This window comes from Dipodomys spectabilis, unplaced genomic scaffold (genome assembly GCF_019054845.1).
Source record: "Dipodomys spectabilis isolate Male_0828 unplaced genomic scaffold, ASM1905484v1 ptg000001l, whole genome shotgun sequence".
Lineage (NCBI taxonomy): Eukaryota > Metazoa > Chordata > Mammalia > Rodentia > Heteromyidae > Dipodomys > Dipodomys spectabilis.
In genome coordinates, this window is record NW_024870678.1 from 2,977,133 (window position 1) to 2,997,803 (window position 20,671).

General features: G+C 42.9%; 1 protein-coding gene across 1 annotated transcript in view; it reads left to right on the forward strand.

Moving 5' to 3' along the window:
- Window positions 1-20,671, forward strand: part of Armc2 (armadillo repeat containing 2) — a 100,933-nt gene that overhangs the window by 66,019 nt on the left and 14,243 nt on the right. Inside the window, exons 12-15 of the mRNA XM_042675029.1 lie at window positions 1,449-1,548; window positions 16,184-16,502; window positions 19,937-20,059; window positions 20,360-20,473. Coding sequence (XP_042530963.1) covers window positions 1,449-1,548; window positions 16,184-16,502; window positions 19,937-20,059; window positions 20,360-20,473 — 656 coding nt within the window. The remainder of the gene's footprint in view (window positions 1-1,448; window positions 1,549-16,183; window positions 16,503-19,936; window positions 20,060-20,359; window positions 20,474-20,671) is intronic.

The window sequence follows — 20,671 nt, forward strand, 5'->3', positions numbered from 1 at the left end:
GCCCCACAATTGAAAAAAAAAAATCCTCTAAATACTGCATTAGCTGTGCCCTGTAAGTTTTCATTTGAAGTCTTTTTGTTATTATTCAGATTAAATATTTTTTAGATTTTTCTTATTTTGTGACCCATAAAATAGGTATGTTTAATTTTCAAAAGATATGTGTGTGTATGAATTTTTAAAATTAATTGATTAATTTTTTGTTGGTCATGGGGCCTGAACTCTGGGCCTGGGCGCTGTCCCACAGTGCTTCAGCTCAAGGCTAGCGCTCTACTACTTGAGCTTCAGCCCCACTTCCAGCTTTTTCTGCTTATGTGGTGCTGAGAAATCGAACCCAGGGCTTCATGCATGCAACGCAAGCACTCTACCACTGAGCCACCTTCCCAGCCCTAAAGATACATTTTAAACTAATTTTTTAAATTAGTGTCTAGTTTAGTTGCTTTTTAATGTATTTATCTATTTTTTGAAGTAATTTCTCACTATGCTGCTCAGGCTAATTTCAAGCTCCTGAGTTCAAGACATCTTCCCAGCTGAGGAAGATCAGCTCTCTGAAAATGTATGGAGGCTTATTTGTGGCCTGCCACATGGTCAGATTTTAAAGCTATTTGGAATGTTTTACCTTTTGGTCTACTAATTAATAAAAGGTGATGGCCATCTCCTTATTGTCAGTATTGCCTTTAGGTCTGGTTTCTTTGCCTGCGCTCCACATTTTGAAACTGTTTGCCCTAATGTTCATTTCTCCTGATATTTGGGTAGCGTGGTTAGCCCGCTATGTTAGAACAGTTTCCGCTGGGACACAATTCAAAAGCAGTAAAGCACCTGCCAGGCAAGTACATATAAAGCTATGAGCTCCACTGAACACAAAAACAGTTTTACATTTCCTTCTGATACAGTTGGGAATTCACTGTCATCCAATGGATAGTGTGTAAATTTCTTAGCTTCTGTTTTCTGAGCCTTTATGGGATAGTGTAAATTTACAGCATCAAATGTATTACAGCCTAAAAGTTTCTATTTTTCAAAGGATACCACCAACACCATTACCAGACTCAGGGCTCGATAGGCAGGCACTTTCCCACTGAGCTAAGTGCCGACCCCCTACTCCCCCCCCCAAAAAAAAAGTGTTTATTCCTTTGCTTGTTCGATTGATTGAGTGAATGATTGTTTGGGCAGGAATCAAACCCAGAGCCTTGTACGTGCTAGGCAAGCTCTCTGCCACTAAGCTACACCCCCAGCTACAGAGGATTTTTATTTTGAATTCTCTTATCTTCCCTCCCCACCCACCAGCCTCAGAGTTGACAGCAAGCCCCTCTGCAGCCTCTCTAGGCTGGAATTGTATTTCCGGATCCCTTTCCATGAACTGGGCAGTGCTTTGAAGTTTCGCATTAAATCATACTGTGTATTTGAATTTTGTAGAAAAATAACATTTTGTTTCTCATTTGGCATTTCGGCAGCAAGCTAACTTCTTACCGTGACTGCTGCGCAGCCCTGGCCAGCTACTCCAGATGTTATGCCTTGTTTCTGACTCTATTAAACACACACCAGAAGAAGCAGGTCAGTTCCCCTTTGTATTTAACGCTTGGGCGTCTTCAGTGTGGTTGCCCTGGTGTCCGTGCAAGCCGCTGCTGGTTGATTTTATGTGTTATCATCATTGTGGTGAAAATCCTCATCTGGTAGTGATAGTAGAAGCTGTTATTGGATATAAATGGCTTGCCCAACAGGCAGCTACTGGGGTCCAGAATGAGGTTCCTGCCTGGGATGGAGAGGACCTAGCATCCAGTCCTGATTTCGGGATGGAGGGACAAGACTGCCAGTGTTGTTCCTCTTGGTGGTCTACAGATCACCTACATGAGTCATCTGGGGTGAAGTTGGGGTGCACTGGTTTCATTTTAACGATTAGGGCACACAAACAAAAATATACAGTGATCCCTAAGGACTTGAATGGAGACCGAGCACCAAAACCTAAGTAGTGTATCCATGACTACAGCTGTTTTTGGAGTCAATTTTGTTATCACATTGAGTTTCTCCTTAATGAGATAGATAATATTAAATGTGTTGATTTTATCTTAATAGGGGGCATATTTTTAGCCTAAATAAAATTTTGACTCTGTTCTTTTGCTTATATGAAAGATTAAAATGTCACAAGGTTTTGTTTTTGTTTTGGAGAGGCAAACTCATTGTATTTTACATGCAGTTTGAGCTATATCTCGACAGAGCATTAGACATTTTCTAAAAATGTTAATGGTTTGCAGCAATCACTTTGATTTCTCTTGTAGTATTTCCCTCAAAACCAAAATACTTTGGAGGAGCAGAGAGAGTTCAGGCTACAAGGTGGTAATTATGTGTCCTGACTACTTCCTAAAATCATAACCAAAACTCCCATACATCCATGTAAAAGTATCTTCTTTGTGGTTCTGCAAGCGGTCAGTTTTTCGGCAGTCACCTCACGCGCTCTTGGGCATTCCTAAGGGACTCAGACTTCGTCTTGAGAAACCTGAGTGATTCTGACCAGAATAGACTTTGAGGTCCTGGAAGAAAGAATTTAAAGCATGTAAAAATGCTTTGGAATCTGTAAAGTGTTATTAAATGCCCCCTCCCCCAATATTCAAGTATTCTTCCTTCTGTATTTACTTTCCTCTTCCTAGTTTGGAGGAGGAAATGAGGAGAATTTTCCCCATACTTTTCACTTGGATGAGCTGCCATAAACAACAGCAAAACAGAAACCACAGCTTGTATCCCTGGGTCCAGGTAGCTAGTTAAGTGTGATTTGTTTACCTTCCTTTTCTTTGAAAAAAAAAAAAATGTCCAGAAATCCCAGACTACACTTTGATGGGGGTGGTGGTATTGATCTGCAGTGCTTAAAAACATTTTACTCTGACTGAGATTGACTTAGACATTGACGTTTAGAACTTGATTTTTGAATCGTAATTCAAAAATTCCTACCCCCAGGAACTTGCTTAAATAGAATTATACTTCCCACAATAATTTTTGTTTCAGCTCTAGGAAATGCTTCTACAAGATGAACTTGTGTTGTAGAAATATACTTTGAAGTTTTTGGAGTCCTTAATGTACACAGCTATCACCAAGTGATATCATAAAGAACTGAAGGCCATATCTCTGGTCTGTAAAACTTCCTGTAGAGCATTACCTTTAAATCCTGGGAACTACCTTTAGACTCTACCTTTAGACTCTTTTTTTGTGTGTGTGTTCTGTTCCAAAGGAACTTAAAACTATCAAAGAGCTCTAAAGCTTACTTAAGTTTTTTTTTTTTCATTGGTAGAACTAGAGTTTTGGATTAGGACTTGTGCATTCTAGACTGGCTTTCTACCACTTTAGCTATGCTTCCAACCCGTTTTTTGTTTGTTGTTTTAGAGATAGAGTCTAGCAAACATTTCTTCCCTGGATGGCTCTGAACCTCTATCCTCCAGGCCTCAGCTTTCTGAGTAGCTAGGATTAAAGGCATGAACCACTGGTGAAACCTTCAATTTTTTTTTTTAACAAGAACCCTAGATGATTTTCGGATTTGATTGTAACCATGGTTTGGAGAAGCAAGTTTAACTTTCCCTGTGACAGATTACATATCTAATAAAATTAAACTAAAAGTCATGTACTTGAACAAAAAATATTGTTATGCAAAGTGTCAACAGATACCTAAGTATAATGTGTCTTTGAAAATGAAATCATATGTATTTACTTGTATTCCAAAGGTCCATATGATAAATCAAAAGCTCTAAACAATGAGAAATATTAGCAAGATAAGTCCAAGTACAGATGAAGACATTTCCCTAAACTACAATGTTTCATGAGCATCAAAAATCACTAAGGTATCTCCAGGGAAGTAGAGCCATGTTTCACGAGGTAGAACCATATTCACATGGTGGAACCATGTTTCACATAGGAAAGGCCACAAGTCCAATTTCTAGCACCAGAAAAAAACAAAACATTTTAAAGCCAACTTTTTTTTGTCCTTTCCATGTACAATACTCTGTATCTGTATCCATCCTAGACATGTGATTGGATCCCAGATCTGATTTCACTTTCTGTGTGACAGTCTCCCTCAGATGACATCGTTGGCTACTGCTTTGAGCATCTAATGTCCTTCTGCATATCCACTGCTAACTCTGTGTGCAGCTGGGACAAACTGCGCACTCTATGCTTCCAAGTAGGCCTCAGCCTATCACTGAGACTTGGGTTAAAATTAAATCTTTTTGTAGCCAGACACCAGTGGCTCACATCTATAATCCTAGCTTATTCAGGAGGCTGAGATCTGAGAATCAGGATTTGAAGCCAGCCTAGGCAGACAAATCCAACAGGCTTTGTTGTTGTTAAGGATGGTTGTTCTTGGTTTTGGTTTTGTTCTTTTGTTTTGCTACAGGCCAGGCTGGTTATAGAGGCCAGGCTGGCCTCAAACTCCTGATCTTTTTGCTGTGTTTTTAAATGACAAAGAATAAAAAAAATGTGAGGAGAAAAAAAAGGAAAGAGAGAAAAAGAAAAAGCCAGTACACATCTAGAATCCTACTACTCAGGAGACTGAGGTAGGACCATTAAGAGTTCAAAGACAGCCTGGAATACATAGCATTAAAAAAAAAGGAAATTGAAAACTCCCTTTATGCTGATAAATAAAATGTCACCAACACACACACACACACACACACACACACACACACACACACACACACACACACACACACACAGCTCTAGAGTGATCTCATCAGACCAGTCAGGGAGCTGCACAGGAAATGGTGGCCAGTCACTTCCACAGTTCTGGGGGTGGGAAGGTGGAATCCTGCTTAGAATCAGGTAGCACCAGGGCCAACTTCTGTTGGGGAAAATAAAGTATTTCCTCTCCCTCTGCTGCTGTTTTCCATTAAAGGGGGGACAGAAAAAGAGAAAGAAATGATGAGAAACTACCAAAAGAGACTTTCCCATTGTTTTATATTATTTAAGGTCAAGTCTGATTTCAACACACAAGAAGCTATCTGTTTGAATATATTTAATATGCCTGTAGCAAGTCCATCAGTAATGAGGGGTAGATTTATTTTCTAAAAATGTGCATTTATTTAGTTTTTAAAGCATTATTATTATTATTTTGCCAGTCCTGGAGCTTGAACTCGGCCTGGGCACTGTCCTTGAACCTCTCTGTGCTTAAGGCTAGCACTCTACCACTTGATCTACAGCGCCATTTCTGGCTTTTTCTATTTATACTGAGGAATCAAACCCAGGGCTTCATGCATGCTAGGCAAGCACTCTACCACTAAGCCACATTCCCAGCCCTAAAGCATTATTTTAAAAGCAGATTGTGGGTTTTAAAGCAATAAGATTTTCTTTTGTATGAGAGTTTGTTTGTTTTTGTTTTTATTTTTGTCAGAATTTCCCTTGGGAGCTCATTTTGGCCTTGAACTTGAGGTCTTCCTGCCTCAGCCTTCTGAGTTCTGGGATTACAGGAGTGACACCACACCTATCTGTTTAAGTGATACAATTTCTAATTGTTTTCTTGATTTAAATCCATGGTTCCCATGCTTGTCTTATTTTCAGAATCGGTTGGGGGAGCTTTAGAAGTGTAGGTTCTCAGGACCTACCCTGGGAGATCCTGATCCAGAGCTGAGGTGTGGCCCAAGAACCTATGTTTAAAATACTTCTCAGAGGATTCAAATGAGCACCAGGTTAGGAAACCTATCCTGTGTGTTACTAAGGTGGCTTCTTAAAACACTTTCCTCCAGCGTTGATAGCAGTGAGTTTCCCACAAAGCCTCAAGAGATTTTAAAAACATTTTCAGTCTGACTAAGTAGGAAACAAGTTGACAAGACCAACCTAGGTATCCAGATAATTTTCCCCAGTAAGTGGCGGGTGGTAACCAGCAGCTCAAGACAGTCTCTGATGTCAGTTTGGGGAAGGTTATTTTTGTGTGGTTGTTCTTGATTTTTGCAGTACTAGGGATCTAACCAAGGGCTTTTAAGCTGGATAAGTGCTCTATCACTAAGCTGTAACCCAGCCAGAAAGACAAATTCCTTAGCTAAAGAAAACAGTATGTTAGCCTCTACCCCAAATTACCTTGTCTGAGACCCTATTCAAGGAGGAATGAGCACAGGCCCTTGGGACCCACAAAACTTCCTGTCTACGACAGGAGAAGGCATGTTAAACACAGCCACCAAGTTTTATTATTAAAACAACTACCTAGTACCAGTTATGATAGTGCATGCCTATAACATTAACTCTTGGAAGGCTGAGGCAGTATTCCTGTTCTGAAAAAGTGCAGCATATACCCAGTATAAACTTCACAAGTTTGCGACAATTCAACATGAAAGTGATGAGTTCATTAGCACAGTTTATAAATCCCTTTTGCCCATGGCCCTCGACAAAGTGGGCCTTCAGTCTGCATGTGATACTTGTCGTTTTGTTTACTAAAAAGATAGCACAGCTGTCCTTCTCAGTCCTGGCCTCTAGCAAGAGAATTCAGGCTAGACTCAAAGTGTTGTGAAAGTGATAGGAAAGTTTATTAGGAAAGAAATCTACCAAAGAAAGAAGATTGTTATATAGTTTGATACCCCAGGAAGATGATACTGCAGTTCTTCTTCCAACCATCTTCAAGGAACAGTCATGAGCATTAGGTTTAGATACAGGAAGAATTAGGGGCAGGGGGCAAAGATGTGCATAGTTAAGAGTCCCAGGTTCTGGTTTGACATGATTAGTCATTATCCCAGTTGTGGTTCTCTCAGCTTCCTGAGGAGTTATTGCTGTCTTCTCTGGAAGGAAGCAATCTGGTTTCCATGAGCTGATGTCTTCAGCTCCAAGGAGCAACCTGATCATTATTGGTAACTGCCCCCATTCAGGGGCGATCTGATCCTGCAAGGCTGTGCTTTAGGGGTAGTTTTAGTCCTTAATCATAAAGATGTTACTGATCAATTCTGTCTTTTCTGGAGCCCAAGGGAATTGCAGAGTGGCTATGGAGAGAACAGCTTAGAACAATGACAAACACAAAATAGAGGCGCAGATGCCAGGCTTTCCTCCTTGCTTCTAGTTAATTCATGGCAGCAAAAAAGAATTTAAGTACCTGTTACAAATATACTTTCGATATACTGAAAGTGTGTCTCTAGGGTCAGAATAAATCCATGAGCCTTTGGGTTTGAGAACTTATTGGAATTGACTGGGAGAAGTTCCTATCCTAAGTCAGGTCTACAGGGCGGAGGTGACTTGTGCATCAATAGAGGTTTAATTCAGTATCTTCTCTCAGAGACCTTGCAATCTCATCCTCCATTCTAGGTTCCCTCTGCATTTCCCCATTGCTCATGGCTAGCTACTACTGATCAGGGTTTCTGGCTCATCAACAGTCTCCATGAAGAAGAATGGTCCTCACAGTTTTATAATGGACTTCCATAGTGAGAATAAGAGACTTTTACAGGAAGTTTCTTTGGCTTCCATCTAAAGCAGCTCATTTGTCCAAACTCCATGTCCCAAGAAACGACTCCAGTCCCTGTTGGCACAAAAACTCAAACTGTGACAGCATTTCAGTCTACAAGCTAACGTTCAAAGAGTTAAGTAAAAAACGCTGACCAAAATTCAATTAAATGACAAATCTCATTTAAGAAATATGCACATATTGTCTGCTTTATGTTGTAAACTACATTTGGTACAAACCAAATGTGCGGCCAGATGGGCTTAATCAGGGAGGAGTGGAGAGCAGCTCGCTATCAGCTGAGGAGGCTGGGCGGCCTTCCTTCCAGGGGCCTCTGACGTCAGCCTTGCTACATTTTTAGCAGCTCAGCGAAATCCGTGTGGGTTTGTTTTTTGGAAGAACATGAAGGGATTTTCCTCATTTCTTCTGTAAATATCTACTGGGCAAGAGATCTACTAAAAACTCCTCAAATAAGACTTATGTAAGACTGGCAACTTTTTTTTTGTTGTTTGCAAAATGTCACACATGGTCCAAAAAAAAAAAAAAAAAAAAAAGGATCCTTATTTCCAGCAACTGTTCATCGATCCTCTGAGGATCCTTTTTTTCCAGCAAATGTTCATCGATCCTCTGTGGATCCTTATTTCCTGCAAATGGTCATCGATCCTCTGTGGATCCTTATTTCCTGCAAATGGTCATCGATCCTCTGTGGATCCTTATTTCCTGCAAATGGTCATCGGTCCTCTGTGGATCCTTATTTCCTGCAAATGGTCATCGATCCTCTGTGGATCCTTATTTCCTGCAAATGGTCATCGATCCTCTGTGGATCCTTATTTCCTGCAAATGGTCATCGATCCTCTGTGGATCCTTATTTCCTGCAAATGGTCATCGGTCTTCTGTGGATCCTTATTTCCTGCAAATGGTCATCGATCCTCTGTGGATCCTTATTTCCTGCAAATGGTCATCGATCCTCTGTCTCTTGAACTCTATGGCTCCACTTTCTTTTTTTTTTTGGATATGGTGAATTTCTTTGTTCCAGAGGCAGGACCATCACTGGAGCTTTGCAAACACTAGGAATTGCCAGCCCCATCCTTGCTTGTGCTATTTTTAAAGTCCCTCCTCCTTCATACCATTGCAACTTCTTTTAGGGTAACTGGGGGTGAGGGGCTTCCTTCAGCCCTGCGGCATGTTGAGCTCAGATCACAATACCACCCTGATTTTCTAGCTCTTCATCCTTAATGCAACCCCAGTCTTTTGGCAGTCTGGAGATAACTTGTGACCTTTCTTTCCCCTCCATCTTCTCAGGGGGTCAGAGGATTGGTTAGGAAGGCGCCTCCACCCCTTCCCTGGTGCCTTTGTATAGCAGCTTGGCCCGCTGCTCTCTGCCTCCTCTCTGGCAGGGAGCAGTGGCTGTTTTCCCAGTCCCTCTGCAAGGCACATTCCCAGTGGATGCCAAGAGCACTTGGCTGAATTTCCCCCTTGGCCTCGCTCCGCACCCCTGACCAGGCAGACACACTCTAAGCCCTGGATTTGTTTCCTCCTTTCTCACTCCTGCTGCTTTGCCCTTGTGGAACTGGCTCTTCCTGAACTCAGTACAGAACCTCAATGCCTGACTGATGTCTGAGACATACAGAAGAACTGAGCATAATGGCATTGTGGCATTGTCTTGGTACTTGTTCAGGGGTCATCACAGTCAGAGAGCAGGTCCTCAATGGTTGCTGCTAGCATGGATAGATGGATAGAGGAACTCAGTATAGCTTCTTCTAGTTCTCAAGTGACCTTCTTAAATAAGCCAATTCTGAACCTCCCACATCTGAGAGCTACATAGCTAGGCAATTAATTGCTTGACCTTTAGTGCTCTTAGGTGAAATGGTATTTTCCCCAGAGGTGCACAGTCTGTCTTCTGGGTTGGTCAGATTTATCTGTTCTTCAAGCCACCTATCACTAAGCTGTGAGTTTTGCTGATAGGCAGGAAGTCGGATATATTATGCAAATTGCAAAACCTGGCTCAACTCTCAGAGGCAAGAGGTTTCTCACCCAAGTTTAAAGAAGACATTCTGATGAATTTCATTTTCTGTTTAAGAGAGGGTTCAAGCCAAATGCTGGTAGCTCACACCTGTAATTAGCTACTTAAGAGGCTGAGATCTAAGGATTGAGATTTGAAGCCAAGACTCCTATCACCAGTTAACTAGCAAAAAGCTAGAAGCAGAGGTGTGTCTCAAGTGGTAGAGTGCCAGCCTTGAACAAAAAAGCCAAGTTAGTGTGCAAGGCCTTGAGTTCAACCCCCAACCCCCCCCCTACACAAAGGGTTCACACGTTAGACCCATTTACAACCACTTCAGGTTTAATCCATTCTTGAAAAATCTTTCACCAATGTTTTGCTTTGCTGGGTAGAGGTTGGCCTCTCCTACCTAAATAAGTGGAGTCTGCAGAGGGAGTTTACTGGGTCTGTGTCATCTGGATATCATCCATTGCTGTGGTCAACATCACACCTCAGCTATTTTAAGGTGGTAGAAGGGTGTGTGAGCTGGGGAGGAACATGTTCGCTTTGGGCGGCCCTGGGTGGGAAGCACTGTGAAGTAATGCCAAAGTGGTCCTACAGGCCCAGGTGGCAAATTAGACACTGCCTTTGGCACCTACCTAGGTGGGAAGTATCTCTGAGCAGAGGGATGAGCTAAGCTGTGCTTTAGGAAGTAGTGTTGCTGTTCATCACAGGCTCACTGACAGCATCTACAGACAGGTCCCAGATAGCCAGTGCCTCTCTCCAGGGAAAGAAGGGATTTCAGGGAGATTTTGAGATGACAGAATTGAACGGGCTCAGGAGTGATTGGAGGTGGGGGAGACAAGGCAAGATCCAGAGGAAGAGAGATGTCCCAGGGCTGGAGAAGTGGGAAGGTGAGAGTCACTAGGAATAAGAAGTGGGGTTGAGGACAACTTTGGAAACTGAGTACACATTCAGAACGGAGTACACATTCAGAAGCGATTATTGGAAGTCCTGCCTCTTCTCCAGGGTGTGACTTCGGAGTTACTGAGTCTCTTAAAGCCTCAGTTTCCACATCTCTGAGGAGAGATGAGGTCTTTTCTGTGAAGTTGGCTTTAGGCCAACACCTCTTATATGAAGTGTGACTTCAATAGTTGCTGCTGTTCCTAGAACTTGGCATAAACTAATCTGCCCAGCAGAGTTCTGCTCCTTGATTCGTTGCAGTTAAAGTAATTTTATTTTCAGGCTTGTGGGGCCGTAACACTTAGTAACATGCGTGATTACTGGGCAGAGCCTGTTAACCTCAGGCAGAGATCCCACAGGCTAGAACTGGCATGCTCACTTGAGGTCAGGGCTCTTACAATAGATGAACTTGTTTGTCTGAGTTCTGATTGGCTGTAGCTGTTGCTAAGCTATTCAGTTTTAAGCAAAGTTAGAAAGCCAGTGTGCACTGGTTATGCTAGATTGCCTTTGGGGGCGGGGCGGACCTCTCCTGATTCATCTTCATTTTGTTCTTTCAAAAACCACATAGCTGTGGTGTGAATGTGCAACTTTGTATTCAATTGAATAAAAACAGTATAAAAGTACATGTTGATTTATGGATGTGTAAAAATAGAGGAATGGAGAATTGTATGTTAATGTACTTTTCTGCTCTGAAATTGGTGGTCTCTCTAAATCAGAAATTCTCGTCTTAGTTTTAATCTCTATAAATCCTCAGGATATTTAAACTGAATTACACTTTGTCGACCCGAGGTGGATAAGGCTGTGGAACAATAGATCATCTCTCCATAATAATACCCAAGCCAGGCCTGGGTTCTGTGGGGACACTTTGTTCAGGAGTGGAAGCCAAGGCCACCTGGGGTGAGGTGCCTGCCTTGCACAGCCCCTTTGCCCAGCCTCCTGCCTCAGAATTCCAGGTGAGCCAAGGCGAGCACATGCAAGGGAACAAAGGAACACCATCTCTTCTATTTTGGGCCATTTCACACTCCCCAGATCTGTGGAGAATGAGAAGGGAGAGAGAAAAGAGGCCTTAGCCAACCCCGAAGAAGAGGACAGACACAGTGAGCAGAGCAGTTGCTGGAAGCTGGGCGCTGCGAACAGTGCAATCTGCCATTTCCATTTGTTGATTTCGCATGCCATCCTTCAGTTGGCACGGCTGCTGCCAGGAACCACCCCCTCCTTTCTCCATCTGAAGGCAGGGAGAGGGAGGTATGGTGACAGTGTTAACTCTTCCTGCCCTACAGCCCAGACTCCTCCTCCCCACCCCCACTTTAGGCTTAGTTACACTACCACAAAGGAACCACAGAGATGTGACAAAGAATCAGACATGTGGACAAGCCTGAGAGAACTTTCAGGGAAAGAAAAGTAAGCACTTAGTCTTCCCTGATTAGACCACACATGACAGTGGGTAGAGGAGAACTGAAGAACAGTGACCACTAAGAAAACCTGCTTCTTCCTAAAGCCAGGGAAAAGTCCCCAGACTCAGGCAGATCAACAGTGCAGAAGGAGGAGGTTCAGGGCTGGAGGAGTCTGCTGGGTTTACTAAGAGAAAAGCAAAATAGCCCAGCATCCTTCCGAATGGGGTAAACTGATCAGTTCTGTTGGCTATTTACAAAATTCCTTCAGAAGGCAATTAAAATCACTCCCAATGGCTTTCCTGCCTTTTGTGAAAGTGAAATCCCCACAATGTAGGGAATGCAGTGAAGTCACAAACCTGTTAACCTAAAAGTGCCATCAGATGTGCTGTTTGGCTTTGGATGTTGGCAATGGTGGTGTTCAGATGTCAGAGTGCAAGTTGTCTTTCCTTTTAGTGAATTAGTTAATATGTGCATGCAAAGCCTTAGAACAGTGCTGCCATATTGCTACATTCTCGGTGTTAGATGATATTACTATTACTAATAACTATGAACAGTTTCCAGAAGTAGTCTGGTATAGGGTGTCTAAATGAAAAAAACACCAAAGTTTGCACAAAACTTTGCTTATAGTCCTCAGAAAACATGAACAGAGCTGGGAATGGTAGATTATGCCTGTAATCCCAGCTACTTAGGAGACTGATGCCGGTAGGAATGTGAATTTTGGTGATCTGACTTTTGGAATGTGGTTCAGGTCCAGTCTGAGAAAAAGTTCATGAGACTCCTCTCTCTACCAATAACAGAGCATGGTGACTGACAGAGCTCATCCCAGCTGGGAAGGTAAGATCCAGAGGATCAAAATTCCAGGATAGCCTTAGAGCCCCTCCTTCTCATCAGAAACCAACTAGGCATGGTAGCACATGCCTATTATCCCAACTCTGGCCAGAGTGTAAGTGGAAGGATCACTGTCTAGGTTAGACCCTGTTTCAAAAACAACCAAACAAAAAGGGCTGGAGGAGGTGCTCAAATAGTAGAATACCTGCCTAGCAAGTGTGAAGTCCCAAGTTCAAACCCCAGAACTTGTAGAAAGAAAGTAAAAGGAAGGAAGGAAGGAAGGAAGGAAGGAAGGAAGGAAGGAAGGAAGGAAGGAAGGAAGGAAGGAAGGAAGGAAGGAAGGAAGGAAAGAAGGAGGGAGGGAGGGAGGAAGGAAGGAAGGAAGGAAGGAAGGAAGGAAGGAAGGAAGGAAGGGAGGAAGGAAAAATGTGAGATAGAATTTTCCATTAGGAGCTTAGTTCTTATAAATCCTCTGTCCTGTTGGAAAGTTGCTTTTCTGTTAGGTCTGACTTGGGTGAACTGCCTTCAAGTTTTCCTCCTTCCAGAGCCCATGGCAGGGTCTTTGCTTTGGGAAAGTAACTATTGGTTTTCTGTGAAATGGGATTTGAGTATCATAAACTGTGTGTGTGCTGTTTTGGATTTAAGGCTTATAGGCCACAAGTTCTTTGGGGAAGAGTCCATGTGATCAAATAAGGACAAGGTGACCACAAGGCTTAGGAAGATTATCCTAAATATATCTTCTAGTGAGTCCTTCCGCACTTTGTTTCCAATTATGAACTTGTCATTTTGTGTGTGTGTGTGTGTGTGTGTGTGTGTGTGTGTGTGTGTGTGTGTGTGTGTGTGGTGTGTGTGAGAGAGAGCGAGAGAGAGAAAAGAAGAGAGAGAGAGTATGCTGGGTCTTGAATTCAGGGCCTAGATGCTATCCTTTAGCTTTTTTTTTTTTAAACTCAAGGGTGACGTTCTACCATTCAAACTACAGCTCCATTTCCAGCTTTGGGGTGATTAGTTGGAGATAAGAATCTCACAGATTTTCCTGGCTGGCTTCAGATCTTGATCCTCAGATCTCAGCCTCCTGAGGATTACAGGCATGAGCCACTGGCACCTAGCTTAAGTTCATGCTTGATAACTATGCTCATCCTTTTCTGCTCACTGAGCACCCCTTTTTCTGTATTTTTCTAAGACTGTTCCATTAGCTATTAGTAACGTTTTGTTGACAATGCATGAAAAAGGCTGGATGCAATGCCTGAATCATTTCACAATACAACCTGAGCATTGTCTTTTATTTTTTCCTCACTCAACCTCACAATACAGTATTTTCCCCTTTTTGCAAGTGAGTTCTTAAAAGCCCAGAGAAGCTAAATCCCTTATGGGAATCCAGACTACCAGGCTCTTCCGCTGGAATGCCTAATCCTCTTTGCTGTCTTGTTCTGTGGGGAACCAGTTCAGTCTTGGCTATTTCTTCACAGAGGTTAGCCCTGTCTCCTAAAATACATTGTTAACTCCTCTGCACACTGTGTCTCTTCCTAGTTTATATGTGTGTCACCCCTAACTCCTTCCCTGACCCAAGCATTATCTAGGCAATTGCTCTTTCTGGGGTGTGGGGTGAGTAAGGAGCAGGTTTTCCTAGCTGGATTGTTTGGCAGAAGGCTTCGAGATGCCCTGTTCTGGAAAACAGTTTCTCTTGGCCTGGCTCCAGTTCTTGCCATGGTGGGAGGCTCTGTCCTATGTAAATGTTGGCAAATGGCTCCCAGCTGCACACACAGCAGCCTCGATGCTTCCATGCCAGTGAGTGTCAGGGAAAATTTCTTTTACGAACAAGCAGGAACAAGTTGGTATTGGCAGAGAAGTCCTAGGCAAAGCTAAAAGTCGTCCTTTACCCTTAAGCCTCCATAGTTTCTTTCCACACTGAATACCTTGCAATGGGCCCTCTGCTCCTGCTGTACCTAGATGAAAATGTCCCCAGTACTTTGCCCTTCTCTCCTTGAGGCTGCTCCTGACTATTGATCTGATCAACAGACTTAAGTCCATGGTAATTCCTTTGGGTAGCACATTTGTATTTTAAAAGAAGACAATTCCTTAGCTGTTCTTCAAGCAAGCAAGAGAGCCAGAAGAGGAGACCAGCTAAATGATACTCTATGTGGGAGGCCAAGCCTGGTGTAGAAAGGACTCCAGAGTCTTGGCAATCCTGGGTTCAAGTCCTCCTCCACCTGCACCCGCCATATGACCTGAACAGCTTTCTTGGGACCCACTTTCTTGTCTGTAAAAGGGCACAGTACCTAGCATGACAAACACCAGCACCCAGGCGGGTTGTGGCTCTCAGTGAATATTCCTTTAACATCTCCTCCCAGGTGAATTAATCCACCATTGTAAGACTCATCTCAACCCATGTCTGTGCTCTGTTGTCCAGTGAAGAACCTAATTGTCTTCATGTTTTTAATTTTAGAAATGCTCTCAGCTTGGGTTTTAAAAAATATTTTTAAATCATTGGCTCATGCCTATAATCCTAGCTACCCAGAAGGCTGAGATCTGAGAATCACAGTTCAAAGCCAGGTTGGGCAGGAAAGTCCATGAGACTCTATCTCCAATAAATGACTCAGAAAAAGCTGGAAGTGGCACTGTGGTTCAAGTGGTAGAGTGCTATTCTTTACCTGAACACAAAGAGGCTATGGGACAGCACCCGGGCCCAGAGTTCAAGCCCCAGAACTGGCAAAACAAGCAAACAAAAACAAAAAACACTAATTTTACTGTGAAATATTATGTACAGAGAAATGCAAAAATCTCAGATGCACACTGTAGCAAAGATTGGTCTTGTACACATCACTCAGATAAAAAAAAAAAACAAAACTGACTGCTGCTGTTTTCATGTCGTGTTGGTATGGAACAGTCGTGCTCAGCTAGGGAATTATTACCCTAGGAGAGATTTAGACATCTGGAGAGATGCTACTGGACTCCAATAGGTAAAGGCCCTGGATGGTATAGTACACAAGACAGCTATCTACAACAAAGAATTAGCTGAGCCAGATGTGATGGGTCATGCCTCTAATGCTCACACTTGGGAGGTTGGGCTTCATAAGGGGAGCCTGTCTCAAGCAAACAAAAAAACAAGAGTTTTCAAGCTATAAAAGTCAGTGGTGTTGAAATCAAGAAACCCTACTGTAATGCAACCCACTATTGGGAAATATCTGATTTTTAGACATAATACTTCAATAGAAAGTAGCTTTTGAGGAAAAGATATGGATACTTAAGAAATCTGTTAGTGTCAAAATTTAAATTTACATAACACATTGAGACCACTCAACTAGTTATTCTTGGGAATTAAAAAAAAAAATAGTAAGAAAGGCCACCCAGAATTTCAAATGGAAGATCTGAAGTTAAAAGACTTCGCTGATCACATCAATCAGTTACTGTTTCAGATTCCCCCAACTGCATTTAATCTCCTCTTTCAATATGTGCCCATCTTGGGAATCAAACACTGTATGCATTGGTAGAAGCCAGATGTGTTCCATTTTACTCTCAATTAAATGACAAATAAATTAAGTGTAACTGTATTCTTTCCAAGTACTTGCTCCAGCCTCTTTGCACTTATAACTCTTTTCTTCTTCTTCTTCTTTTTCAATCTTTCACTTCTTGCAGGATTTAGTCATTCGGATTGTTTTTATTCTTGGCAACCTGACAGCAAAAAATAACCAGGCTCGGGAACACTTTTTCAAAGAGAAAGGGAGCATCCAAACTCTGTTATCATTGTTCCAGATGTTCTATCAATTGGATTTGCAATCCCCCAGGCCAGCGTGTGCTGGAGGTGGGCAGCCCCCCCCACAGGGGCCACCCTCGGAGGCTGAGGATGTGCTCATCAAGCTGACCCGCGTGCTTGCCAATATGGCCATTCACCCTCGCATTGGCCCCGGGCTAGCTGCCAACCAACAAGTCGTGGAACTGCTGCTGACTATGCTGGGTAAGATCCCAGGGCCCCAAGACAGTTCTGTGGCTGGGGCGTAGGACAATTTGACCAACTATAACAAACGTTCTTAGCTGCATAAAGGAGAATTCCTCTTCTGTTTCACAACCACCTCAAATATAACCCAGGTTCCTTTAAAAAGAAAAAAAAAACAAATAATAAAGAATGTAGATCATTACTAAAGTCCATGGAACCGTGCCCTTTCAAAGGGTAAATTTTATGGGTAGTGAATTATATTTCAACTCAAAACAATCCTATCAATCACATGGGCAAAAGTTGGCCAAACTAACCACAAAAGGTTTTAAAAACCCTACATTTTTCTTTGGGTAATCCACATGATTAAAGTTGATTTCTTTTTTCTTCTTTCAATTCTTAAATGATCTGGGAACACCTCCCAGTCCTTCACGTTCCATCCTTCTCCCTGTATTAGTAGTTGGCGTGGACTGCCACAACAAAATACATAGATCACAACTGAAATTTATTTCTCACACATCTGGAGGCTGAAAAGGTGAAGATCAATATGCTGCAAGTCCTCATGTCCTTCCTTGTGGGAGCCCTTGGGATAGGAACTCTCTCTCTCTCTCCCTCCTCCCCCCTTTACTCCACCCCCAAGTACTGGAGATCAGATCCAGGCCCTTGCACAAGCTAGGCAAATGCACCATCACTGAGCTATATCCCTTAGTCGTTTCTCTGCCTCTTATCAAGTCACTAGGATTAGTGAATTAAATTCCTGTCTTTATGGCCTCATTTAACCATACCTATTTCTAAAAGCCCTGTCTTCTAAAGGATCTCAAATTCATGGCCAACCTTGACTTTATAGAAAGACCTGTGTCAAACATAGGAAATGACAGCAACAAAACCCATGCATATACGTGGGGCTGCCCTCAGAGGTTGTAACTCATCCATCCCTCTGGCAGGTGTGGGGCCTTCTCCCTTGGGGATGCTTCAGTCTATAATGTCCAAGCTTCAAGGCAGGTGATGGTGGGGAACATGTTCTCTGTGGCTAGCCCAGGACTCCTGAACCTTCCTTGTCTTGGCAGATTGTGAACTCTTGTCTGTTCTGTCTCTTGAAAGATTTTACCTCCCTAGAGTCACCTTTGACATCTTCCCTTTGTGGGGCTCATATGCTGAGGGCTTTCTGAACCCTCCAAAGTCTTGTGGCCTTTGACTCTGGGACAGTCCTGTTGTGCCCACCAACCTGAGGTCAGCCTGACTGCTCACAGTCAGTCACAGGGTTTCCCATGGTCCTATCCTTTCACCCCACCTCTAATATCCTCCCAGAGGAGTTGCTTATACCCCAGGACTAACCTCTCCTGGTCACTCTTACTGATTAAGACCAGTCTCATTTTCAGAATGATCAACCTATCTAGTCAGGAACAAGCTTTCTCATCAAGAGTGCTGAATCAGAATCAGAAATTTGTGCCTGGACAACAGATCAAATGGCAGAGCCCCTCACATCCCTGAGTTAGTGATAGCGGGCAGGATGGTATTCCTCCACTTGTTGGAAACAGATCATCATCCAAAGAGCTCTAATGGGAGCTCAGCAATTAGAGTCTTGGCCTACACAGGGTGCTATGTGAAGAGGAGGACAGTGGAGCCCAGGCAGCCCTGGATTTAGATGTCCGCATTAGTGAAAACCAGCGAATTATTTCATCTCTATGTCGTGGTTCTCTTCTATAAAACGGGGATGTCAGGATACCACTGTGAATGTAATTCATCTGTCAAAGTCCCTAATTCCTAGTATGATCATTTTTGGAGATGGGCCCTTTGGGTCTAGACAAGGTTACAAGGTGGGCCCCTCATACCGAGAAGACACCCTGGGTTTCCATCTGTCTGTGTATGTGAGGATATGGTGGGGAGAAAGGTCGGGCCATCAGGAAGTCAGGGAAGCAGGCCCATGCTAGGCCTTGACTGTGCTGCCACCCTGGATTTGGACTTCCTATCCCCAGAACTGTGGGAAAAATTAATTTCTCAAGCCACTTAGTTCATGGTATATTTTGATGGCAGTCTGAGATTACATTTAGAGAATAACTATTGTGAACTGAAATGCTTATAAATGCATGTGAAGCCTGATTCGCAATTAACTTTAGTGCAGGTGAATGCATGTAAAGTGCCCGGTGTTGTTCAGGATGGCTACTCAGTAACTGTGATGCCATTTCTGGCTGTTCAAATGTGTGGTCCAAGGAGAGGTGGAGTCCCCCTAGTGCTATGTATGTATGTATGTATGCTAGTAATGAATTCTTCTAAGACAAAGCAACAAATCCCTATGTACAGCCCTAGATCTAGTGTTATTAACTGGGAAATAAGGGAACCCAGGCTGCAGACCTTCCTGGCATTGGATCATTCTCCTGAAGTACCCCTCTCCCCCAGGAATTGCCCTTCTAGATGTTTCATCTATTTACTCAACAAATCCCTAACACACACTGGGTGCCATGCACTATTTTAAGTCCTTTTTTGAATATGAACACATGTAAAGTTTATAGCAATTCTTCAGCAAGCATTCAGACATCACCTCGGCTTTACAATCAAGAAAGCTGAAGCCCAGGGAAGTTAAGTAAGTTAAGCAAAGCCACAGAATGAAGAGGGGAAGCACCAGAGTTCTTACTTCAAGGTCAAGGTCCAAATAAGCAGAGATATATCCGGGGTCCTCTTTCTCTTCTTTTACCTTATCTTTCCCAAGACAGGGGACATTCCTTCATAGGTCCTAAAATCTTGAGCCTCCCAGAGTATTTCCTTGCTAAGGAATATCAAAAACCATGATAATTTATGTCTCCATTTTCTATGTATTCAGGCTACAAAGAAGGCAGCTAGGGCCTCATCTCCTTTTGGGATTTCCCCCATATTTCTGAAGTGTGTGCTTTGTAGTGTCTTGGTTGCTGAGGATGAGGGGACCACAGGCTGAAGGCCCTACTATGCCTTCTGTGGTTTAACAAATGACTGAGTTTTCTTAGAATGAGATTTGTCACAAAGGCTCTCTCCCTTAATGAAAAGCAAAAGAAAGATGAAGAAAAAGAAGGCTAAAGAATGACCATTAAATCAGAAAATGTAGGAGCTAGACAGTCCCCATCATGGCTAATGGTCCTTCTACTTGTTACCTGAGGAACTCTAGTTTCATACAAGGGGCAGGCCTGGAGTTGAAAGTCTTCTGATCTCAGCATCCTGAGTACCTAGGATTACAGAAATGGGCCACTAGCATCCAGACCTCCTGACTTCAGGGACTGAGTAACTTAGTGTGAGGTCTCCCCTAGCCAGGGATGGTGCATTTTCCTGTGGGCAGAGTCCCAGGAAATAAAGTGGCGAACAGTACTCCCGATCCCTTTGCATGGGATCTTGCCTGGGTCAAGATCTTGCCTGACCCTATTAATGATATTTGGTATCATTGGTTCTTCTTCTGAATTATGTCCCTGACCCCCTGATCATTTGTGTTTCAGAATACAAGTCACTTGATGACTGTGAGGAGCTGGTGATCAATACGACAGCAACGATCAACAATTTGTCCTTCTACCAAGTGAAGAATTCCATTATCCACGACAAAAAGCTCTATATTGCTGAATGTAAGATTCAGAGTTAGTGTGGGTCCTTGAGTGCTTCAGCACTTGATTTTATTAACTGACATGCATAACTGGATATATTTCTATCCCCTGACTTGTGCCACAAATATCTGAGAGAGTAGTCTCTCTCTAGGAAATTACAATATGGGAAAAATTAGTTTACTAGTTGTTGTTTATGTTCCTTTCAGTTTGCATTTTATTATCATCTTTTAATTTTTAAGTTGTCAGTATTTAATATGAGGCCAAGTTCATTCACTTAAAACTTAACTGGCACTGACTGTCTTTTCTGCTTACCCAATCGAGTGCTCTTAAAGCTTCTTGTGAGCAACAACATGGACGGAATCCTGGAGGCTGTGCGTGTGTTTGGAAATCTCTCCCAGGACCATGACGTCTGCAACTTTATTGTGCATAACAATGGTAAGTTAATGGCAAATTCATAAGCACGCACTTCTTGATAGTAATAATTGGCTCAGTAGTTTCACCTAAGTTAGGCTTTTACTTTCTGTTCTGGGTATGAGAATTCAGGATCCTGAAGTAGAGCAGGCAGTGTTCCCCTCCCTCCTGTATGGCCTTGAGTAGAGGAATGGTGTGTGTGTGTGTGTGTGTGTGTGTGTG